The 21575-nt window shown below is 39.9% G+C and overlaps 1 protein-coding gene across 2 annotated transcripts; it reads left to right on the forward strand.

Moving 5' to 3' along the window:
- The first annotated feature begins 12629 nt into the window (after positions 1-12629).
- LOC121271362 (zinc finger protein ZIC 4-like) lies at positions 12630-17421 on the forward strand. 2 transcript variants are annotated; one of them, XM_041177330.1, is made up of 3 exons: positions 12630-13074; positions 13183-13791; positions 16971-17421. In XM_041177330.1, exons 1-3 carry the CDS (start codon positions 12630-12632, stop codon positions 17405-17407), a joined length of 1491 nt encoding a protein of 496 aa, XP_041033264.1. In that variant the 3' UTR covers positions 17408-17421. The 2 variants fall into 2 exon arrangements, with proteins under 2 accessions (XP_041033264.1, XP_041033256.1); XM_041177322.1 differs by having other exon boundaries at positions 12630-13791.
- Positions 17422-21575: the final 4154 nt, after the last annotated feature.

Genomic DNA, 21575 nt, shown 5'->3' on the forward strand with positions numbered 1-21575 from the left:
CCCCCTCTGCAAACGCAAATCATGCAATATTGTCTTTTGCGGTTTATCTTCCTGGGGAGAAACTTTCACCTCATCAGCCGGGCGGTGAGCTCGAGAATGATAGCGGCAATCATTCCTGCAGATAAATGAATTGAAAAGACAACACCATCCCCTTGATGAATGGGAGTTGGGGGAGGAGTCACGTGGCGCTAGGCGTCTATGCCCATTGGTCAAGCCCGTGCTGCCCCGTTGCGCCCCGCCGCCAATCACCGGCGCCCGCCGTTGGTCCCGCCGCCTAATTGGCCCACTCGCCTCATCAATCCCAGGTATTGTGCGCGCATGACAGTCGCTCCTGATAAATCATTGTCGAGCCCAGATTTTCTTTCTTTTTCTCGCCTCTTTTTTTATATATATAATATGGAAAGAGGAGGGGGAAAGGGGGTGGGGGCGGGGGGAAAGAGAGAACTGAAGAAAAACTCTTGTCTTCTTCGACTTCACAAATCAGTCACCCCCTTGTCAGACTGTTTGAAATTCGTTAATGTGCCACAACTCCAGACGAGAAAAAAAGCGGGCGGCTTCCTTTGTTGTTCAGTAGCTTTTTGATCGCCGGTGAAAATTCACTTACCCAGATGAGTGAGCAAAAAGAGAAAGAACACTCTTTTGAATTGGGTTAGGAAAATGCATATGTTTGGATTCAGTACAAACATACAACACTTGGTTGTTTTCGAGACGAAACCCTTGATTAACCTGTCTTTCCCCATGTAAAAGGCGATTGAAAACATCTTGCTTGGGCCTTTTTTTTCTATAGTGACACTGAATTGCCCTATACATATCTATAGGTTCTCAAACAATTGCAGAATAGCTGCAAGTAAGGATTTCCCTCTTTTTTTTAAAAAAAGGTTTGGTGCTCTTTTCATTGATTACGAACAAAGAAAGCGAAAATGGTTTATGAACACTGTCAGCCAAGAAAAATGTAGCTTCTTCCCACCTCATGTTTTAGTTTATTTCTTGCCATTCACAACCCTAAATTTGCTAAAGTCCATCTTCTGTGTTTCTGCAAAGTAATTTAATTATTTACGTGAGGCCAACGGTTTGCATATTCATTAAGTCTAATTATATTCTAGTAATAGAAACGTAAAAAGCTAACAAAGAATCGGAATCGTTCAATTTACCTTTTGTTCGCCACTTCAATGAGTTTCCTTGAAGCTAAATCTGTGTGTTAAAGTCTTACTTTATAACAAAGAAGCCTTACCGCATCCTTTAATAATTATCTCCGTTAGAAGACCATCACTTTTGAAGGACACTGTTTGAAATAGTTGCCTGGTTTCCTGACCCCTCTCTTCTCGCTCAGCTTTTTCTTATCGAACAACACACTTACACGAACAATTGGGCTTGCTCACTTTTTGACTAATACTTTTTAAAGGTTTTCACACAAAGGTACAACAGGTTAACTTAAAACAGGTTAAAATATTATTCGTGCGGGAGTACTGGCGTAAGTGAAAACCCCGGCGGTTTACATTACTTCCTTCGGACCTTCCACGGCAGTGAAGTTCCAGTTATATTTTACAGCAGCGCTTTTCTTCAAGGAATCATGTTTAACATTAAAATGTTAGAAAGCTGCGGGACAGACTTCACGTTTGGAGCGTTGTAGTAGCAAAGGATTTAAAATGAGTGACTCTTGTGTGCATGTTCCCAGTTTACGAAGATTCGAGGCTGTGCTTAGTTTGCTGATGAATATGAAGGCGGCATGGTTGTTTTGTAGAGAATTCCAAGTGTAAATTTTAGGTGCTTTAATGATTTAGAATTGTCTTATGCGAGGGTGTCTGTCACAGTTAAACTGACTTTCACGATGCAGTAGACCCCGCTCTTATTTTGCACTTAATGAAATGTTGTTTTTCTGCTTAAGTCGTGCATCTGCACCCTAAGAATTAAATGGAATGCGATATTGCCTTGCTGAGTGAGTACAATAGCTAACATCATAGCATTGCTTTAAATGATGCAATATGCTGAAAACATGGATATTAAAATCACAGCAGTCTAGTAGCAGAAGCAGGAGTAATTTGATTCAAAAAGATTTACTGCTCATTGAAAGAGTGTGCACATTCTAAAGGGACACTTTAAGAGTTTGAAAAGTAAACGTTTCCCATAGCATTATCTTTGGGCTACATCTCCAAATATATAAAGAATGGCTGATTTTAAAACTTGTGGGATGGTGGAAGTTATCAAGTGGGATTTGCGGCGCTCTCCGCAGGAAACGCAGGCTGCTTGAGTTCAAAGCCACATGCACCGACGTGACATATAAGCCATTAAAATATCATCCTGACGGCTCATTTCTGCTTCATCATACATTCCCTAACTGCTTCCAGAAACCTTGAAAAGGCGAAATGAAGAATGACTACCTAGTCAAAGCGACAAAGTAGATTTTTTTTTAACTTCGAAGTTACCTGAATTAAAAGATCGAACACATCTTCTTCAACAGGTGGAGGACGGTAAGTGAGGCACGTGTATTCGACTGACTTTTACTAAACGACTCCTGACCTCTGAATTTCCATCATCTTTCATGTAAATGCAATTGACTAAAAAGAGAATAGAGATATCAGTCAGATTTTTTGTTTCCTCAGAATAGCCCTTGTCAGGGGCCATCATGTTGTAATAAAAGCAAATCTAGGTGCGAATGGCTCTGAATTATGCATTTCCATTCGAATGCACTTGTGTGTACCGATATTTTCCCTCGGATTGTTTTCAGTCGATGGATAGCAAAAGCATTTAGCTGTTCTGTGAAGGGAGGGTGGGGGGAACATTTGCCTCGGGGTTGAAGTGTTAGTTTACAAAAGGAATTGTTTTTACTTGATTTAAAATTCTGGGTATTTTCATTGAGCCTAATTTAAATTTTAAATTTGATTTCAATCTTGAAACGAAGTTAATCATTCAGTCGTTTATTTGCGACCAACATATACGTTGCTGTCGTTAAAGTGCAGCTTTACTTACATGTGCACTTGCACCTAACATAGTTTTTCTTTATGCGCGAATGTATGTCTGAGTGTAGGTGGAAGCTCTTCAAAAAGTGAGCTGAGCAACGCGTGTCCTTTATCCGCGTTCTCTTGAGAAGCAAACCCTTTCGAATATTGAGGTAATGAATTGCTGGTTGCGTCCACGCTCCCCTTAAACACATATTCCCATTAATGGAATGCCATTTAAGTCAATTCAATGGTAATGCAAAAAATATCTTGCAAATTTGTTCCTGATGACTGACCCCACCACCGCATGTTTAATTGATATCTCCTTTTTTTTTGAACCTGGTTTCTCTCATTGCTTGAGATGTAAGAACACTAAATGTCACTGTATAGTTAGGATTATCTGCACATCGTTCCAGCACGTTAGGTAGCGTTTCGCCTATCGTATTTATCACGATTAAAACTGATTCCAATCAAGTTAGTCAGTTGGCTTTTGCGCACAAGAGTAGCTCTGAAGTCCCCGACTTTTGAAATACCATATCTTTTGACCCCTGACCCGTGACCGACCACATGTGCCAGAGCCACACAATGCCACATAACGCATACCTTCGAAAATATTAGCTGCGTTGAAAGTAAGAAGTCGTTGACTAAACTGGACAACAATAACTCAATATATAAGTGCTCTTTATTTGGACCAGGGAACGGAATGCAATTTTTCTGCTATTAAATCTATTCGCTAGTTAGATACGTCGGGATTCCGGTGTTGGGTGCTTCAGTGATTTGTTTCTTTCTTTCGTGTGTGTGAGTGTGTGTGTATTTTAACTTTCTTATTATTCTTGCAGCCGAGATTATGTATCATTTTTACACGTGTATTGAAATCAATCTTCATCAAAGCAAGCCCAAAATTTAGCTCGTATTCAAGAGATGCCTAGGCAAACTCAAAGATCAGCTCCGCTCCGTTAGTTAGTTAAAATAGCGCCCAAAGCCAAGCATTTAAACATTTTATTATAGTTCCGATTAGGCAGGCACTCACTCTTCTAGCATTTTGTTTCAAGTTGCTCATGGCTTTGAATTAAAATTCCAACTGCCAGGGGTTTGTCGTAGAAACTTTGGGCGGGGGGAGTAGGGGAAGTTTGAAGGTCACTCTTGCCTTTACCCACTAGCCGCCTGCCTGCCTTCAGATCCGTGCATCACATCACCGTTAGAGATGTGATTGGTACTTTGAACGATTTGTTATACAGAGCTATTTCCATTTTCTGGAATTAGTGCCAATATGTGTGTGCGTGTGTGTGTGTGTTTAGCACAGGAGAGAGATTATCTATACGATATTCTCACGTAAATTTCGCGTTACAAACTTTACAGGTCTTTTACACCACGTATCAGGGCTGTCCCGAGGTTGAAATGAAACATTCTGATACTAATTCCTTTATCTTCTTTTTGCTGAATTTATTCCCGGGCTATGGATGCCCTAAGGATTGCGTGAAAGGTTCAAAGCCAGAGATTTCCAACTTTTTTGGGAAGGACGAACTTTTTTTCCATGTGTCATTTTTCGGATGTGGACAACTGTGGAACAGTAAGCCTGAGAGGCAATGCCATTGGAAATGCGCGTGCTTTTGTTGAAATTTATACCTTCTACCTATTTAAAAAAAAACAGAAAAACAAGCTATCGTAAAATCCGCCAGGACACAATTTTTTTCACATTGTATGTGAAAATTCATCAGATTTTCTGGGCTCTGGGGGTAGGGGACGAGTTCGTGAGGACTTTCCAGCGTCAAACTATCAACAGCTGTATTTATGTTTAATATTAGGGACACAGATCTAAAGCAAGACCTGAAACGTCACAAGTATATTCTGTAGATAACATGGTGTTGTGACAAGTGGGAAAAATGTGTAAAAAAAATATGGCTGAAAAATAAGAGGCAATGCCTATTATTGCAGTTTATAGATCAATAATTTATTGTGGAAAAATACGTTCACACAGTAAGCCTTGTGGTTAGTATTGCTAGATGTATGTTATATATAAGCAGCCCTTCAGTTCTTCAACAAGACAAAATGTCACCCCATTAGATTTAGCCAGGTATCCACTACTACGCTATGCTACGTTCTTGATGTGGAGAAATTGAAACCAGAAACAAAAGCTAATCGTGTTACTTTGTTAATCTTATTAGTTATTTAAAAAAAAAACATATGTATCCGTAAAGGACCCGCCCACCAACTTTCAACTTTTGCATTATTGAACTCGCTTGAACTATCTGTCTAGTAATTCAGTTATCCGGCTATTTATTCATCTGCATCATTGTACCAAAAAAGTTATTACGATTGCATTTTTTTTGTAGGTTGTCAAACATCCCATTGTGTGGCTGACCTGTCTGAGGTAGGTGTAATATAATGCAAAGGAAGATACTCGGAATAAAGTGCATACCCTTCCAAAATTACACTCTAGGTGAAAGATTACACTATAATGGGTATTTTACAGCTCTAAGCATTAGTTTGAACAGCTACAGGTGACAAACATACATGAACGCACACACACGTTTCAAAATAGAGTTACTTCGGCACAGTTTTGTTGAAATTTCTTTCATTGACATAGTTTATTTAAAAATGAGACTGCCAGTCCCTGATTTTTCTTTTCAGAATTGTTTAACACACTATGTATACGATAAAATCCAGACATCACCAGTTCTAATACAAGTGCGACGTTTAACATCATCGAATTTTTAACTTGCAGCTAAATGCAAAATACAAATTACGCCCACTGAAATATAGGCCTGTATGCAACTGAAGGAGATGTTCATAGCAATGGAATTCCCGCAACTATGTTTAAAACCACTCTCTCACTAAACAACTGTAATGGTCTGCTTTAGATTTTACCATGGCATTATTACACTCTCAATATACACAAAGAAACCAAAAGTTGCAATTTGTTCAATTGGTAAGTTATTAGCATATAGATTTATATTATCTTCTGAATAAACATGAATACGGAAATGTTTAAAAGCAATCCTTGCCTGATGAGACTATCAATATAATAAACACTTACCTATGGAATTAGGATCAAACACAAACATTTAAAAAGGCAGTGGGTCCTCTCTTAACTCGTGGTTTTCAATCTCCAGTCTCTATCCTTGTCACTTACTGTGTTTTATGTGGTCACATACTGTACAAATTAGTGACAGTACATCCCACAAGCAGCTGTTTGCTGTAGTTCAATGTTCTCTGCGTGGCAGTACTAGAATTAATATTTGACGACCATCGCATTGTAACAACAACCTTCGACCCAATGTGTTTGGACTGCCACATTATTCTATGACACTTGCATTCTTTAATTCATTTACGGACGATTTGAGTGTAATGAAAGTTGGACGCGTATTTGGATCAATTTAAGACTGAGACTTTGATCTCCTTGATGGGTTTATGGCCTCTTATAAGTATCAAGGTTACAGGTATCTACATTTCAATGTTTAATCACAGCCACATAGAGTCGGACCGTAACAGAAAAACTTGCCAAAATTAGAAATTGTTTGCCAACGATAGAGAGGTAATGTATAGATATAGAAGTTACCAGAAATATATTTGTCGATTTGTTGTAGCCAAAACTAACTGCTTGCGAAAAAAAAAAACTGGCAGGAGGATGACCACAACTTTGAAAGTGACGATTTTTCCTCATAATTGTTATGTATTTACATAGTGGGAAAAAACGCACAACTTGTGGAACCACATAAAGCTACCATAACATTAATATTCCTGACAATGCTAAAATGGATATCGCTTAAATTTATATCGCTTAAATTTATAGATTCACAATTGGGTGTTTTTAAAAATTGGTCTGTGATTATAAAATATTTAAAATATTCACAAATATGTGCTTTGCATTAGTTACACAAATAAAACCTGCGAAATTTAAATAGTGCCGCTTGTTAGTGTAACCATTCTGCATTGATTTAATCGTATATTGTATCGAATAAATTGTGCAAGTTATTTCACTTCTAGTTCCTTTCCTTAGCTCTTTTGAGAGTTCCAGCCATACACTGGTTATAGGTGAACTAGACCATGATGGCTATCTTCGCGATCAGCACAACAGGTAAATGAACTAGCCATGTGTATGCGTTTCTGAAATAGACATTATGTCTGAAATCTCTCAATATTCTATACAATTTAGGATCTGTGTGCAGTAAGTTTACGTCGTGGCTTTATTGAAGGTATAAATAGTGATCGTATGCGAATATATATATATATATATGTATATATGGATATATACAGGATTCCCAGTATTCTCCGCCATGGTGATAACTTTTCATCCTAACTTCCTTCGATGGGGGAAATGTAGCGCACAGTGAAAGAAATGCTTCTTTCCGTCTAGACATTTATGGCTGTGGATAACGACCATACTGCCTTGATACAGGTTCCCTAGCTTTTCACTGTTTCAATTGTTATTACAAATGCATAATAGCATTTCTCTTATTTTAAAGTTGGTGTTTGCAATATTGCATGAGTGCAAAGCAAATATAATGTCGTTACTGATATATTGCTCAGGCAAAACAAAACAATGAAATCAATCGGTGTTGCTTGGCGAATTCTTTCAATAATGCCTTTAACCAACCAACAGTCTAACAGTTATGGGTACATAAAATTAACATCGTGAGTTATTGGTGGGAGGGGTCTCTATGCGGCATTCTATATAGAACAAGTATGTTTTTAAAGGAAATAATAAATCCTCAATATCGTAAATGCAAAACGTAACCCTGCCTTCAATACTTTAACTTGCACCATACTGATGATGCTTATTAACCGTAGTGTAGCATTCAGTACTGTAGTTCCTTAATCTAGGATAATGTCCCTGTTTTATTGTTGTTTCTTTGCATATTTTGCACATAAACGTGCTACAGGGTTTTTTCTTAATCAAAATTCTTTAAATATTTACAAAATGCATATCGATGAAGGCAGAAATGTACCGAATTCTAGGTTTTTACTAATCTAAACCACTCACAGCTTGTCTGTGTGGAGTTGTTCCTGGCAATTAGATGAATTATTTTGCAGGTTCAGGTGCTTTTTTTTAATGATTTAATGGGGAAATGATTACCGTTCCCCAGAAATGTAGTTGGATCATGGTATTTGTTCACACCAGAAGTCCGAGATTCGCAGATTAAACATTATGACTTAAACTGCAAACATGTACAACCCCATACAAATGCAACCAAGCCAAATTAATCTGGAGTAAAAATGAAGTATTTCCTTGTTCATTACGCTAAACATTTGGTGGGTGGGTTGAAAGGTACAAATATAACGCATGGAATCTTGGGAATCTAAATTACTAGGCTTCTAGCAGTTTTTTTCAAATCGAGTTTGTGATTAAAAAGAGCTTATGAAAATATTGCATTAAAACTACGCCAGAACTGAGCTTCAGTAAAAAGAGAGGGTTTTCCTTAAGCTGCTTTATTTCACAGTACTTTCCAAAAGCAAATTTTACCAGAAAACAATTTAATTTGGAATTTACACTGCTCAATTCTGATTTAACCAAAAGCAAATACCACGCCTATTTGTTGCATTTCTTTTTTTTTTCCCGCCGGGCTTCACTTTACACTAGGGTTTAATCAAAGTTCCTTAGCATCTCTGTTGGATTTCTTTAGTGCTGATCCTGCAGTCTGCAAACCTGGAATTTTGCAATAATTTCCTGTTTATAATGGGGTACAGGAAGCTGTGAACTGCCCGCCATAAGAAGGGTATAATGTCTGCCTCGTGTTATTCTGTGACATCTTAATCACATAGTGAAATATCCTGTCCATAACAAAAGTAGTAGTAACGCGCTAATTTCTGAAGAATTTTGTTTGGAGAGCAACATAAACCATATGTCTCGCAAAAATAAACTTTTCTACACTTTATCAACGTCTACAATCTTTGCAACTAAATTAAACGATAAGCTGGAAGAATCAATTACGTTAAATAAAGAGGTAAACTGAAGAACCTTCATCTCATCTGAATGTTTCTTTCCGGGCACTGTACACATTCTATACTTAACCAAAAGTGCAAAACTCGCTATCTGATTAAAATATATTGACAATGAAGAGGGAAAAAAACAGCGTGATCGCAATGTATATTGCACACAAAAAATCCTTCTCAAAAGCCTGTTATAATGAAATAACCTTCCTGTCCAATCATTACATTTCAACATTGTTAAATAAGATAGGAAAAGTCAGAGGTTCATGCAACGTTATGTTAATAAATGTATCATTGTACAGTATAATAGTATTACGCTTAATTACAGGGTGCAAATCGGATATTTGACAATACTTTTACTTTAGAGCTTCCACTACACTATGTTTAGGTTTTAGAAAACATTTATATATTACAACGTGCATAAGCACTGTGTTCTTTTCTAGGGACCGCCATTTGCGACTGAGAAATTGCTCGAAAGACAACGGATAAACTGACATCAAGGTGGGGGCTTGACCAGGTATGCAGCAGCACAAGTACGAATCCCAGTTTAAGCCTGTAGTGTGAAGCCCTGGAGGCTGAAATACAAACGTGTCAACAATAAGAGATCTACATTACATTCTTCTCTATTACACGTTAAAGCTTTGGGTGGAGGTGGGGGTGGGGGAGGGTGGGGGGAGTAAGGGGGGGGGGGGGGGGGGGTCCGAGGTGGGGGTTGGGAGGGAGAGCAGTCTAAATTGTAGTGGTTATTATTTCAGTTTGGGATTCCGAGTGATGGTCTGAGACATACATGATTTGGGCTTAAACAGAAAGAAAAATGCCAGCAATTTAAACACTTATTGCAAATTCTGTGGAAAATGTACAGAGTTATGCAGATAGTAATGCAACTTTAATCTAGCCTTCGTTGTACAACATTACATATCTTAAAGCCTTTAATACTCACACTTGAAATTACTACTAAAGGGTGAATATGAGTTAATTACATTTTTGCATTATCTGAATGGCGTGTCTTCAGCTAATTTACGTTTTGGGGGTTGGTGTTTACAAATTCAGCGAACCCTTCATTATATTTAACATACTTGGTATGACTGCAGAGAATTGTTTTGAACAACTGTGATTTTTTTTCCCACCGCCGTGCCCCTACACCACCCCCACGTGCTCTCATTTGATCATACTTTTTTTTTAAACCATTTTTCTTTCCTGTTCTGAGTGTTTGCCCTGACTCTGGATATATTCCTCGCACGTATAGAATTGCTTACGTCTTTCTGCTTATTTCTCTCCTACCTTAAATTTGCTGTTTCTCTCTCCCACCAGCACCACCGCCACCGCCCCCCTCCCCACCCACCCCCTCCCCACCATCACCATAAATTTCTGTCCACCCTATTACTCCCACCTCCTTTTCAAAAACCTACCTTTTTTTTTCCTCTCTCTCTCTCTCTCTCTTGTTTTGTAGGTCTGCTGTGTGCTAGACTGCAAGCTTCAGCCCTTGTCGCAGATCAGCTTAGGACGGCGGCCTAAATCCACGGATAGCGCAGCACCAGGTTTCCGCTTCCCTTATGCACTCTCGCTGAGCAATCTAAAGGGCTACAACGTATATATCTGAGTTAGTGGCCCGTTCTGCCACCCTCTTCTTCCCTGTACAAAAAAAAGCTAAACTACTTTTTTTTTGAACGTGCCTGGCGAGATGGTTAGACAGACGTATGCACTCAGGGTGAATTAAACGGACGATATGTGCTGAAGACAAGTTACAGTTGCAGACATATATGTTACGGGGGTGGGGGGTGGGAGGGGGGGGGGGAGGTTGGTGGGGGAGGAGGGATTGCGGCTAGCATTACGTTCTGGTATTAGAGGAAACATATGAAGAAGTGAGGCTGATATATGGAGTGCGGTTCGGTCAAAAAAGCCTCTCACTCATGTGTTTACGTAGACGGAGGCGATCAACTGGCAATCTATCATTGCGCTATCTTTTTCTACGCCTCCCGATAGTGCACTGCAGTTTACTCCTTCCCTCCCCAGGCGATGCGAGTTTCCTATTCACAGATTACAGTGTTGATAGATTCTCGCCGGACGGTATAAATTCGCCTTGGCAAACCGGGGTCTTGGAATCAGAAACACGTTTCAATTTTTTTTCAAAGAAAGACAGCGAAGGCCGTTTGTATCCATGTGATGCAAGCGGTAATTCAAATCTCTCGGCAATCTGTCGAAACATAGTATTGAAAGCGGAAAAAAAAACTTACCAAGCTTAAGAAAATAAAAGTATTCCCCCGCCGCCCCCCACCCCCAACCTCGCCTCCATCCCCCCCAACCCCCCCAACCCCCACCCCGCCATCCATCCCACATCCCTCCACGAGAACCAAAACTTCCCCGGATTCTGACCTAGCGAATGATTAACCCATGACTGCAGGCAGAACTCAGTAAGTTCGTACTTGCTGAACAAAGTTACATACTCCAGTCTCAGGGAGGGGAAGAAAAAAAGTTAACAGATACCCCTGACTGGGGATCTCTTTGATCGTCTGCGCCGCTAAGAACAACCAGCCATCTGATTTTGTCCAAGAAAAAACATACACGCCTGGAAGTCGGCCAGTGTCGGGAAAGATAAAATCACTAATTTCCCGCCTGAGCATAACAGGCCATAACCTCATTTTCAGTTCGGCGCTGTAACTTTCCTTCTTGCCCATTAAAACTAAGATCCTTGCATTAGTGGCAGGAGCTTGGGGTGAATGAATAGAGGGGTGTGCGGGACGCGGCGCAAGATATCGCTAAGTAGATGATGATGTTTGATCGGCTCGGTGACAGGAGAAACTTTCCAACGCGGCTTAACTGTACATTTGTTCGTGAAACAAACACTAGCATAGCACCTCATAAATTACCAAACTCTGCCGCGATACACACTCTGTTCTCTTTAGGCTGATAGACGGTTCCAAATGAACCCCTTCAAAAAGCGCGAGTGGATGTCGATTAATAAGCAGCAGACACCATTCACTTTCATAATTTAAGGAAACTTTAATATATATACATGGGTTAATAATTAAGGAATAACCTGCACCAAACCGTTAAATTCTGCCCCAATTTATCGTTGGTTGATGGATCTTATTCTCTTCCCCCCACCCCCCACCACCCCCACCTCCCCACAGCACTCCCAGAAATGAATTACATGATCAAGTGTCTATCACAGTGGGGGAAAAACGCTAATTATTCACTCTTTGCGGTTAAAAAATTATCCAGCGCATCTCAACTTTTAAAGATCCGCATTTTTTTGTCACTTAAGCAAAGGTGGCATTCAGCAGCAGAAAATCGCTGAAAAAAACGAACATACAAAACAGTTACGGGGTTTTGCTAATAAAATTAGTGTGTTGCAAGAAAGCAACAACAAAAAAAAAAACACATCCTGCAGCCAAAGAAGACTTTTCTCTGTTCTCTCTACCAACAACCTGCCCCCACCCTCCCCCCCCCCCCCCCCCCCCCCCATCACCACCCCACCACCACAACCCCAGCGCTTGGTGCAATACGCATGTGCCCTGACTGGGGTCCGTAACTAGCATTGTCAATCATCGGAAACTGACCAATGGGATGCGGTGTTGCTTGCGGAGCTCGACGGGCTGCAAAGCTGTTCATGAATCTCAATTCAGTTTCTCAATGCGTCCTGCTGCTGCTATCCGTCTGCACTCTCTACACCGAATGGCTATCCACGTTGGCAAAGAGCGAGTTTCTAAAGTTCGGTAACTTTAAAAAAAAGTTTTTTTTATTTTCCTGCTGTTAGGCATTATGAGCATGGATGCTTTGGGGAGTCCGATGATGGACCCATCATTCGCCAAACGAAACCCAGCGCTGAGATTAGTAGATTTGGCAGGAGCTCACCACCATCATCATCACCATCCCCCTCAGAGCATGACAGGCTTCCCGGGGCTCAGCGGCCATCCCCACTCAATGGCACACACGCACCCTGGGGAGAATACTGGAGAACCCCGCCTGGGGCCGAGTCCTTTCGGGCCTGAACACATGGGGCACCCTGCAGCCGCTGCTGCGCTTAAACTCAGCCCAACCCATCCCCACCACCATCACCACCATCATCATCACCATCATATGGCAGGCCACGCTGAGGTTGTCTCCAATCCAACGGCAGCTTTTGGCCCAGCGCAGGCGGCAGCAGCAGTCAGTTACTCGGTCTCGCACTCCCACGCCAACTATACTGCCCAGGCTATCTCGGCAGGTAGAGACTTCCTCATCCGCAGAGATTTGACATCCTCAGTAATGCCAGGGCTCACTGATCAATATCCTGGCACAAGTTCTCACCACGGAATGTTTGTATCAACAACAGGTAGCTACCCCGGACACCATGGTCACCCCGAGGCTGGAAGCCATTCTCTATTCCCTGGACTGCATGATCAGGCTTCCCATGCAGCCCCAGCTGGACACCATCTGAACGGACAGTTAAGACTGGGGCTACCTGGAGACATGTACGCCAGGTCTGAGCACTACAGTCAAGTGGCAAGTTCTAGGAGTGATCCCTTTGCCTCTTCCCCTCTACATGGCTACGGTGGCATGAATATTAACATGAACCTAACTGGCCACCACGGTCCAGGTGCTTTCTTTCGCTACATGAGACAACCCATCAAGCAGGAACTGATCTGCAAGTGGACTGAACCGGACCCTGTCACTAAAAAGCCATGCTCAAAAACTTTTAGCACGATGCACGAACTGGTTACTCACGTAACAGTGGAACACGTTGGGGGACCAGAACAGTCGAATCATATTTGTTTCTGGGAAGAGTGTCCAAGAGAGGGAAAGCCTTTCAAAGCCAAATATAAACTTGTAAATCACATCAGAGTCCACACTGGCGAGAAACCATTCCCCTGTCCGTTCCCTGGCTGTGGCAAAGTCTTTGCCAGATCAGAAAATCTCAAGATCCACAAAAGAACTCACACAGGTCAGTATTTTCGAAGGATCATTATCATTGTTTTTAACTTCATTTTCGGTACCCGACAGTTAATGACTATGTTTTTGGCCTGTTACCAGTGGGACTTCAATATAAATACCCAGCGAAGCTGGGCTTTATGTGGCTTGGAAAGTAGCCTGATTTTTGCAGCATTTGTATAAATCACACAGCTCCGAGAACTTTGTATTGTTGTGGGGGGAAGTAAATAATTTATGATGTTTTAACTGTAAACACTCTTCCGGTTGCAGATAATAAAGCAACCCTGATTCAATTTTTTACTGAAATTCAAAGTCGCTCGCTTTCTTCCTTTCAGCTGCAGTTAAAGATTGTTCCAAAACATGACACTTGGAACTCTGCGAACATTGTTTTGCCGTTAAGTAGATTTCAGTGAAAGCTTTGGCAGAAAACTGAGAATTATTAAAGAATGAATTGTATGTTTTGTTCTGTTATTTTTTGTTAGGATCCATAAACATAAATCTATTAAGTTCAATCATCATGTGCTGTAACAGTACTACAAGTGTGTGTGTGTGTGCTTCCTAACCTATTTGTTTTTTTTTTAAATCTAAACATGTTAGAGGCCTCAGACTAATGAAAACAAATGTTCAGGCCTACGTTTTCCGAAAATGTCACTTGCAGAACCATTTGTGAAACTGGGACATGTGTCAAAAACATCTGCTAGTTCCACTTAGCAGCAAGTAAATTGAGTCGATCGAGGCTTATTCAAAGCTGCGTTTGAACTTCCCAAATCAGAATAATCTATAAGTAATGAAACTGCACAGATAAATTTTTCACACTCCCTGGAAAAGCCTCTATTAATTGGGTTTACAGCAGCGGTTCGATACGCCGTGGGCTCGCCCGCTGTATTGTTGTCTGCCTTGTGCGCGGCCTTGCTCGCCTAGAAGACACTGCAGGGAAATTGCCTCCGAATTTCTCCGCAAAAGCTGAACACATTTCAGTTTTATGTTCAATTCTGCGGTAGCAAAATACGCTTCTTGGTGCTTTCCTTTAGATCCCGAGTAGAGTTGGCAGAACGGAGGATTGGGAAGGGGCGGTGGTTGTGGTTGGGGGTGTTGGAGGACTGAGGGGGGTTGGGGAGGGGGGTGGTTGGTAGCGGTGGTGGTGGGACGTGGGGAGAAAAGGTTCTCAGTAAAAATCAGTAGGTACAATTTAATCGGAGGCACTTTTCTGGACCGAAACTTGCAAACTCTTCCAAACTGTCCGCGTGCGTTTTGTTTTTTTCTGTCTCAACTGTGTCCTGTATTTAATGGTAACGTAACTGTGCCATGTCCGTTGGCTTTTTAGTTGAATCGAAGTGCATTTTCAATGTCCATCGTGACAAGGGGAGGTTTGTGGGTCTTTTTATAGGTCTGGTCCTAGTTATATATTCAATTCGAAACATATTTTCCCTTTACTCTGTAACTTAAAGATCGCCGGTAACACTAATAAATTGCAGCATTCGGTTTAAAAAGAAACACAATGCATAAAGCACTTTGCAAAAGAGATAACATGTGAAATGGATATTTCAAAAATATATCACGTAAAGAATGCATTACGTTTAATATTTTTAGATAGTTGATAGCATAAGACACACAAACGTATGTGTGCAGTGGGTGCAGAATAGGCACACTGCGCGTATCTGACACTTGATAGCATTGTCTGTCCTTGCCTAAACAAACTTTCCCAGTACTTCATCGACTCCAGCTCAGCAGTTTAGAGTGATGAGCACTTAATTTGCAAGAACAATTCATTCGACCGGCCGTATTTCTATTTATTTAAAAATACAGTAGTAACCCCTAGAAGAGCCGTGTGTTTAGTTGCGTCGACTGCTTAGACGTTCCCATATTTCAGTTAAATAGCATCCTCCATATGTTGCAATTAATCACTGTAAGTGTGATAAATATTGCATTTCTCTTTTAGTTTAAAATTGCACACACTATTGTTACTAAATTCTTAAATAAAAAATAGCAAGTATAGTAATTCTATTAACAAAGTAATTATCTTGTAAAATATTCATGCCGTTTGATTGGCTTCAGTCCTTTATAGGCCAGTTTTATTGAATTGAAATCCCGTCCCTTTTACATTATTTATTTCAACAAGCATGAAAAGATCGCCTCTGGGTAAACAGAGGCTTCAGTAGTTTTGTCACCTCACTTATAAAATATTACCGTACAAAGTCCAAAGCTGGAATTAAACATGCATATTAAGAGATTGATCAGAACGTGCAACCCCGCTTGCAGAGTTTATCACCAGGTAGGCATATTTTTTCTAAGTTATCGAACGCAAAGTTTAAATTCAATTTCAGGGAGGCTTTCGTCAACTTATTTATTTTAGCCAGGACGAAGCTAACTGGTGAGATGACACTTAACAAGGATTGGTCGCAGTTAATCTTATATTACTCACTCCTTTATACACAGCATTAATAGTAAAGAAGGAGAATTGTGTAGCCAGGAGGAGTTTAGAGCTCTCGGGAATTGTCAGAGCAGACTTCACGCTCGTAGTGTCGGACGCTCCAGACACGGCACAATAACAGTGTTTATGAGTCTGGGCTTCCCCATGGGTCCACTAACTTACTACTAGCTTGTACTACACTAATATCGTTGATTGGCCGTCTCAACCTAGCAAGTGAAGGTCAAATTATTCTAACGGCTTTCTGAACGTTTGGCTAATTACGGTGTAATATTAAATCGACATTTTGAGAGTTCGGTGAAGGGCCTCTATTGTAAAGCACGTAGCTTTTGCATTGTAGCCGCAATGTATTATATTTACCACAGATATGTTGTTTTTAAATAAAATTTAAAATTAATGATATTGCAATGTTTTATTAGAATAATCACCAATGCCCTTTTTGAAAAAAAAAACACCCCTGCTAATTCAGAAATCCATTGTAAGTCACTTTGAACAAATGGCTGGTGCTTAGGCCTTGGCATTAAACACATCTTTAACTTTACTAACAAGGATAAACCATTACGTCACACCATATCTGCAAGAACGTATCTGCAACACAATACTGTAATATGAATGCCTCAAATAGCTAACTTGGCGTTTCTTGAAATGTGTATTAGTGATTAAGTTGCACTTTTAATAGTGGATAATAACTGAACGTTAATACTGAATGATAATACCTTAACGTCTGTGAACTCATCACTCTGCCCCTTGTGGTTTTCTTTTAGGAGAAAAGCCCTTCAAATGCGAGTTTGAAGGCTGTGACAGACGTTTTGCTAACAGCAGCGACAGGAAAAAGCACTCGCATGTGCATACAAGTGACAAGCCCTATAACTGCAAAGTAAGAGGCTGTGATAAATCGTACACGCACCCCAGTTCCCTTCGTAAGCACATGAAGGTCCATTGCAAATCTCCACCTCCCAGTTCGGGCTACGAATCCTCCACCCCTTCGCTGGTATCTCCTTCTTCGGACTCAGGTCGGGACCCCCCGGCTTCAGCCTCCCAGCTTGACCCCATCACATCTTCCCACGCAGCTAACCTGAGCGAATGGTATGTGTGTCAGAGCACAGGAGCAAGCGGTATTCCAACACCTCCAAGTAATTCATCATCACCTGGACCAGGAGAGCACTCTTACAGAAACTCTGACCCCAGAACTATACTCTAACCAGAAAGTTAAGGCCAGTCGGACATGAATCCACAATCATTAAAAATATATACTAAGTCTTTGTTATGGTGTTAGCAATGCCATTGCTGCACTGGACTTGGGAACTACTTGAGTTTCTGGAGGCCTAGCGCCTAGGGAAATAATGTAATGCACTGGCATACAAAAAATATATAAAAACATGTATTAAAGAGAAAGTATCCCTAATGTAATCGTACACAAGTTGCAGTTTATAGTCAAGAATGCGCGTCTTGAACGATGCAGCATCTCCGTTCACTCACAAGTGCTGCCAACATTTAGTATTGTTTTCACAAAATGTTGTGTAAAGAAAATCGTTGTTCCATTTCTCGTTATTACCTTTCATTCTTGTGGAAGAAAAATACACTGTTACATCGATTTGTTAAGTACGTTGCAATTCTTTTTGAAAGCCAGAAGGGCGAAAGAAGATATTCTGTACACCTGATGTGAATAGTAATGAACAAAAGCTTTTGTAGGCCAAAACAAAATGGATACTGTCTCTTTAAAAGCCTGTCTAGCCTTTGACTTTGTTTAAACATTTCTGCAAACTACATTTTCGGTGTTAGACATTTTTTGCAGAATAAGTCTGTAAAAACATATAAATATTGGTATTGACAAATGCAGCGTCCATCTGTGTTAAATAATTCGTTCCTTTTTTTCTGTTTTGTTTTCCTTGAAATAATTTATTTAAAATGTTACAATAAAACACATTTTGTATAAATGACCCAAAGTGTTTTATTACAGGGCGATTAGACAGTGTACATTTTTTTCTCGGATTATTTTAAATAATTAGTGCGTGTTCTGTAAATTATAGTGTTTTATAACTGGAGGTTTTGACTATGTAGGATACTTTTCTTTCTGTATTTTTGATCCTGTTTTGATATACATTCGTACCGGTTTGTAATAAATTGATAATATTAGGAATACTGTTTAAAACTTTTAGAAAATGAGCCATTTGTCGTTAATATGCCTAGTAAACATCGGTTCTGTCTTATCTCCGTGACATATATATATATATATATATAACCACTACTAAAGAGCAAGCTCTAACTCATTGGTATATATTTTTTTGTAGTCGGGGGCTACAAACATTTAGTACTTTTGATTTATGCTGAACGCACGTTTTCTTTTAAATGAAACGCATTCTCTTTAAACTGTAACATCGGCGAAGCGCGTTTTCCCTTTGTGGAACCTTTAAAAATAGTTGGTGAAAAGTTGGAAGACCGAGGTATTGTTACGGTGAAATCCTACTGTTTAAGCAGAAATCGTTGGAATGTGTACTGAAACCACATTGTACTTTGCCAATGTACGAATGGACTGTGCATAGTTTATAACTGTATTGTCAGAATTCACAAGTAAATGCGTCTTGTAAAAATAAATTTTGTAAAATAAAATAAAATGGCTGTTTGTTACACTTTACAATGAAAAGCTAAATCACGCAGCTACCCATTGCCTGTTAGACAGATAAAGGTGGTAACTGATAGATAATGAATAGATAGGTAGTATATAGTCACACAGATATAGACGAACGAGAAACAGAAAGATATATATATATCATATTCATTTTTTTCTGATTAAAATATTACAGAAAACATTTAGTCAACACAGAGAATCAATGATACAGCACTTGATAAAGCACTACTGTGTAAAAATAATTTTAGAATCAGTTTAGTGCAACTACCCCTTGATGGTAAACTTGATGGATCAAAGGTCTAAATTTGACAAAAGTGCTTATGCTTTGGGAATCTCATGAACAGCAAACTTTTTTTTACTCGAATCCAAATAACGATTCATAATTGAAATGTGAAATATTTTGCTTTCCTCTTCATTCCTTACACACACGCACTCACACTTACACACAAACACGCACACTAACACACAAAAGTAACTAGGGAGTTTAACGTTTGGCATAAGCAGTTCGCGTAGCCTAGTTGTTCTCTCTTCACTTTTTGTGGTATGAGGCCTAGCAAATGGGGATATAACGTATTGCACAGTAAGGGGACTAGGTTGCTATGCAAGATAAATAAAATGGAGTTAATATATTCGTTTTTCCCTCAGAGAAAGCCTAATCTACTATATATTCCAGTAAAGTCTGGACAGCTGTGAAAAGATATTAATAATCCAATCATCTTTTCCCCAGTTTGCTCTGTTGCACCGCCAATGACTAAGGTCGCCTGACTTCCATCATAGTTTATTAAATAAGTTAGTTTTCTTTCTTTCCTTAATTATGTTTTCCCCGATACCCGGTACAGAAAGCATCTGTAGGCCAAAAATAAAAGGGAGCATGGAAAGAAAATTAAAAGCGAGAACAGGCATCTTTAGAAAGACGTGGGCATCCATTTCTTACAATGTCCAAATTCACGTGAAAGACACGGAGAACAAGTGAAACTTTTTCGATGGACGTAGAGCCAGATGATGCAACAATCGAAGAATAATTAACGCCCATAAAAAAAGTTGAGTAATAAAGTATCGAGAGTAAAGCTTTTATTTATTTCAGTCTACTTTTAGATCAGATTATAGTGGCGTGTGATGGATTGGCTACAAAACGATAAGACGAATGCAATGAACTTTTGGACGGCCTTTCAAAGTTTTGGAGCCTTAGAGGGTGCAATAAGTAACGTTATGCGCAAGTTTATAAATGGAATTCATTAGGATGGGTAGGGATTCACCTTTAATTTTTCATTTACTTGTTGCAGATGTCCACCCAGTTGCTATAGGTAATCCAAACAGCCACAACTCAAAAGCCTGAATATCCTTGTGGAGACATCAAAGCAGGAAAATCTACAAAGAAGTATTTCTTCGCAACGGTGAATCTTCATGGTGAGTTAGGATTTCTATGGCAATAGACAAGTCATACTTAAGTACTGAAAGCCAAGTCTGGAGCTAGTCCAGTCTTTTCATTAAGAGCGGAATGTGTACGTCTTAAGGACCATATGTAAGCAAGCTTTTGAGTGTATATAGCTATATGTGTATGTGTATATGATATATATACATATATTTGTTTTACGTCGTTCATCTTATTGTTACTTAACTTTCGGCAGCAAAAAAAGCCTCATGAGAAGCATGACTTGTACCAAATTCAAATAAAACCATAAAAATAAGTCGCGCCCCACCTCCGAGCAAAAGGGGAAAAAAAGGCGGCTTGAGTTAGAGTGTCAATTAACTTTTTTTTTAATTTCCTGTCTCTATCTGATATAGTTAATCAGGGAGCGAGTTAAACTTTCCATAAACTTTTAAAAGGGCTAAGAGATTTTTTGCCCCCGGAGAATAAGAAAGAATATAAAGGACACAAGGACCCTAATCAGACTCGGGCTGTTCAAAGAGCCGGGTTTTAGAATTCCAAAGTGTGAGTTTTATGGTGCATCAGCACCGCACGCTAGGATCGCTATGGTAATGAACGGAGCAATAGCAAACTGCCTTCAAAGGAGGCACACTCGATTCGAGACACTCTATTAAGATACATTTGCGTTGACCTTTGGTTTCATGCTAGGTTAGTACAGTCAATCTTCACTTCATCATAATCTTTAATATTTTGGGGTTGGGACGAATTCTCAGGCGGATTAGGGATGGCCTGAATCAAACTGGCTTGGCTGCTCGGAGAGGGAGCCCAGCGGGTTCGATCCGGGCCCTGTGAGCAGATAAGTTGGGAATTCGTCTTTTAGTAATTGTCTTGTTGTTTATTTTATACAAGTACCCAGTGAATGGCGAAAAATAAACACGGTGAAAAATAACCAAACAGTCGAGTCCTCTTTAGTGAAAACCCTTGTGGCTGAATAAAAAGGATGGTACATTCTCTATTCAGGGCAGAAGTCTTTGAAGTGGGAGTTATTATCTAAGGGATTCTTCCTTGTCGTCTTAACGACGCTGATGAAACGGAAAGCGTTCTTTGTCAGCGATTTGTTCTCCTCTCTGTCAAGCGTTTTCTGTCCGTTAGTTCTGAACCGTTTCTAAAGAGATAAAAGATGGAAAGACTTGTATTACTACCTTGAGCAGACAGGGCAGTATTAGAACTGTTGCTACATTTTAGACTGAACCGACAATTGTGTTGGTGTTATGCTGCCATACCTGTTCAAATTCCTGCTCAAACAGTGCATTTCCGAAACTTCAAAATGTATATAACTGTTAGAATAACTGCTATAGAAACAGAGTGACA

The sequence above is a fragment of the Carcharodon carcharias genome, chromosome 2 (genome assembly GCF_017639515.1).
Source record: "Carcharodon carcharias isolate sCarCar2 chromosome 2, sCarCar2.pri, whole genome shotgun sequence".
NCBI classification, from domain to species: domain Eukaryota; kingdom Metazoa; phylum Chordata; class Chondrichthyes; order Lamniformes; family Lamnidae; genus Carcharodon; species Carcharodon carcharias.

Coding starts and splice junctions, on each gene's coding strand:
- LOC121271362 (XM_041177322.1), top strand. CDS start 12,630: ATGAGCATGGATGCTTTGGGGAGTCCGATGATGGACCCATCATTCGCC. Junction 13,792..16,970: donor CCACAAAAGAACTCACACAG/GTCAGTATTTTC, acceptor GTTTTCTTTTAG/GAGAAAAGCCCTTCAAATGC.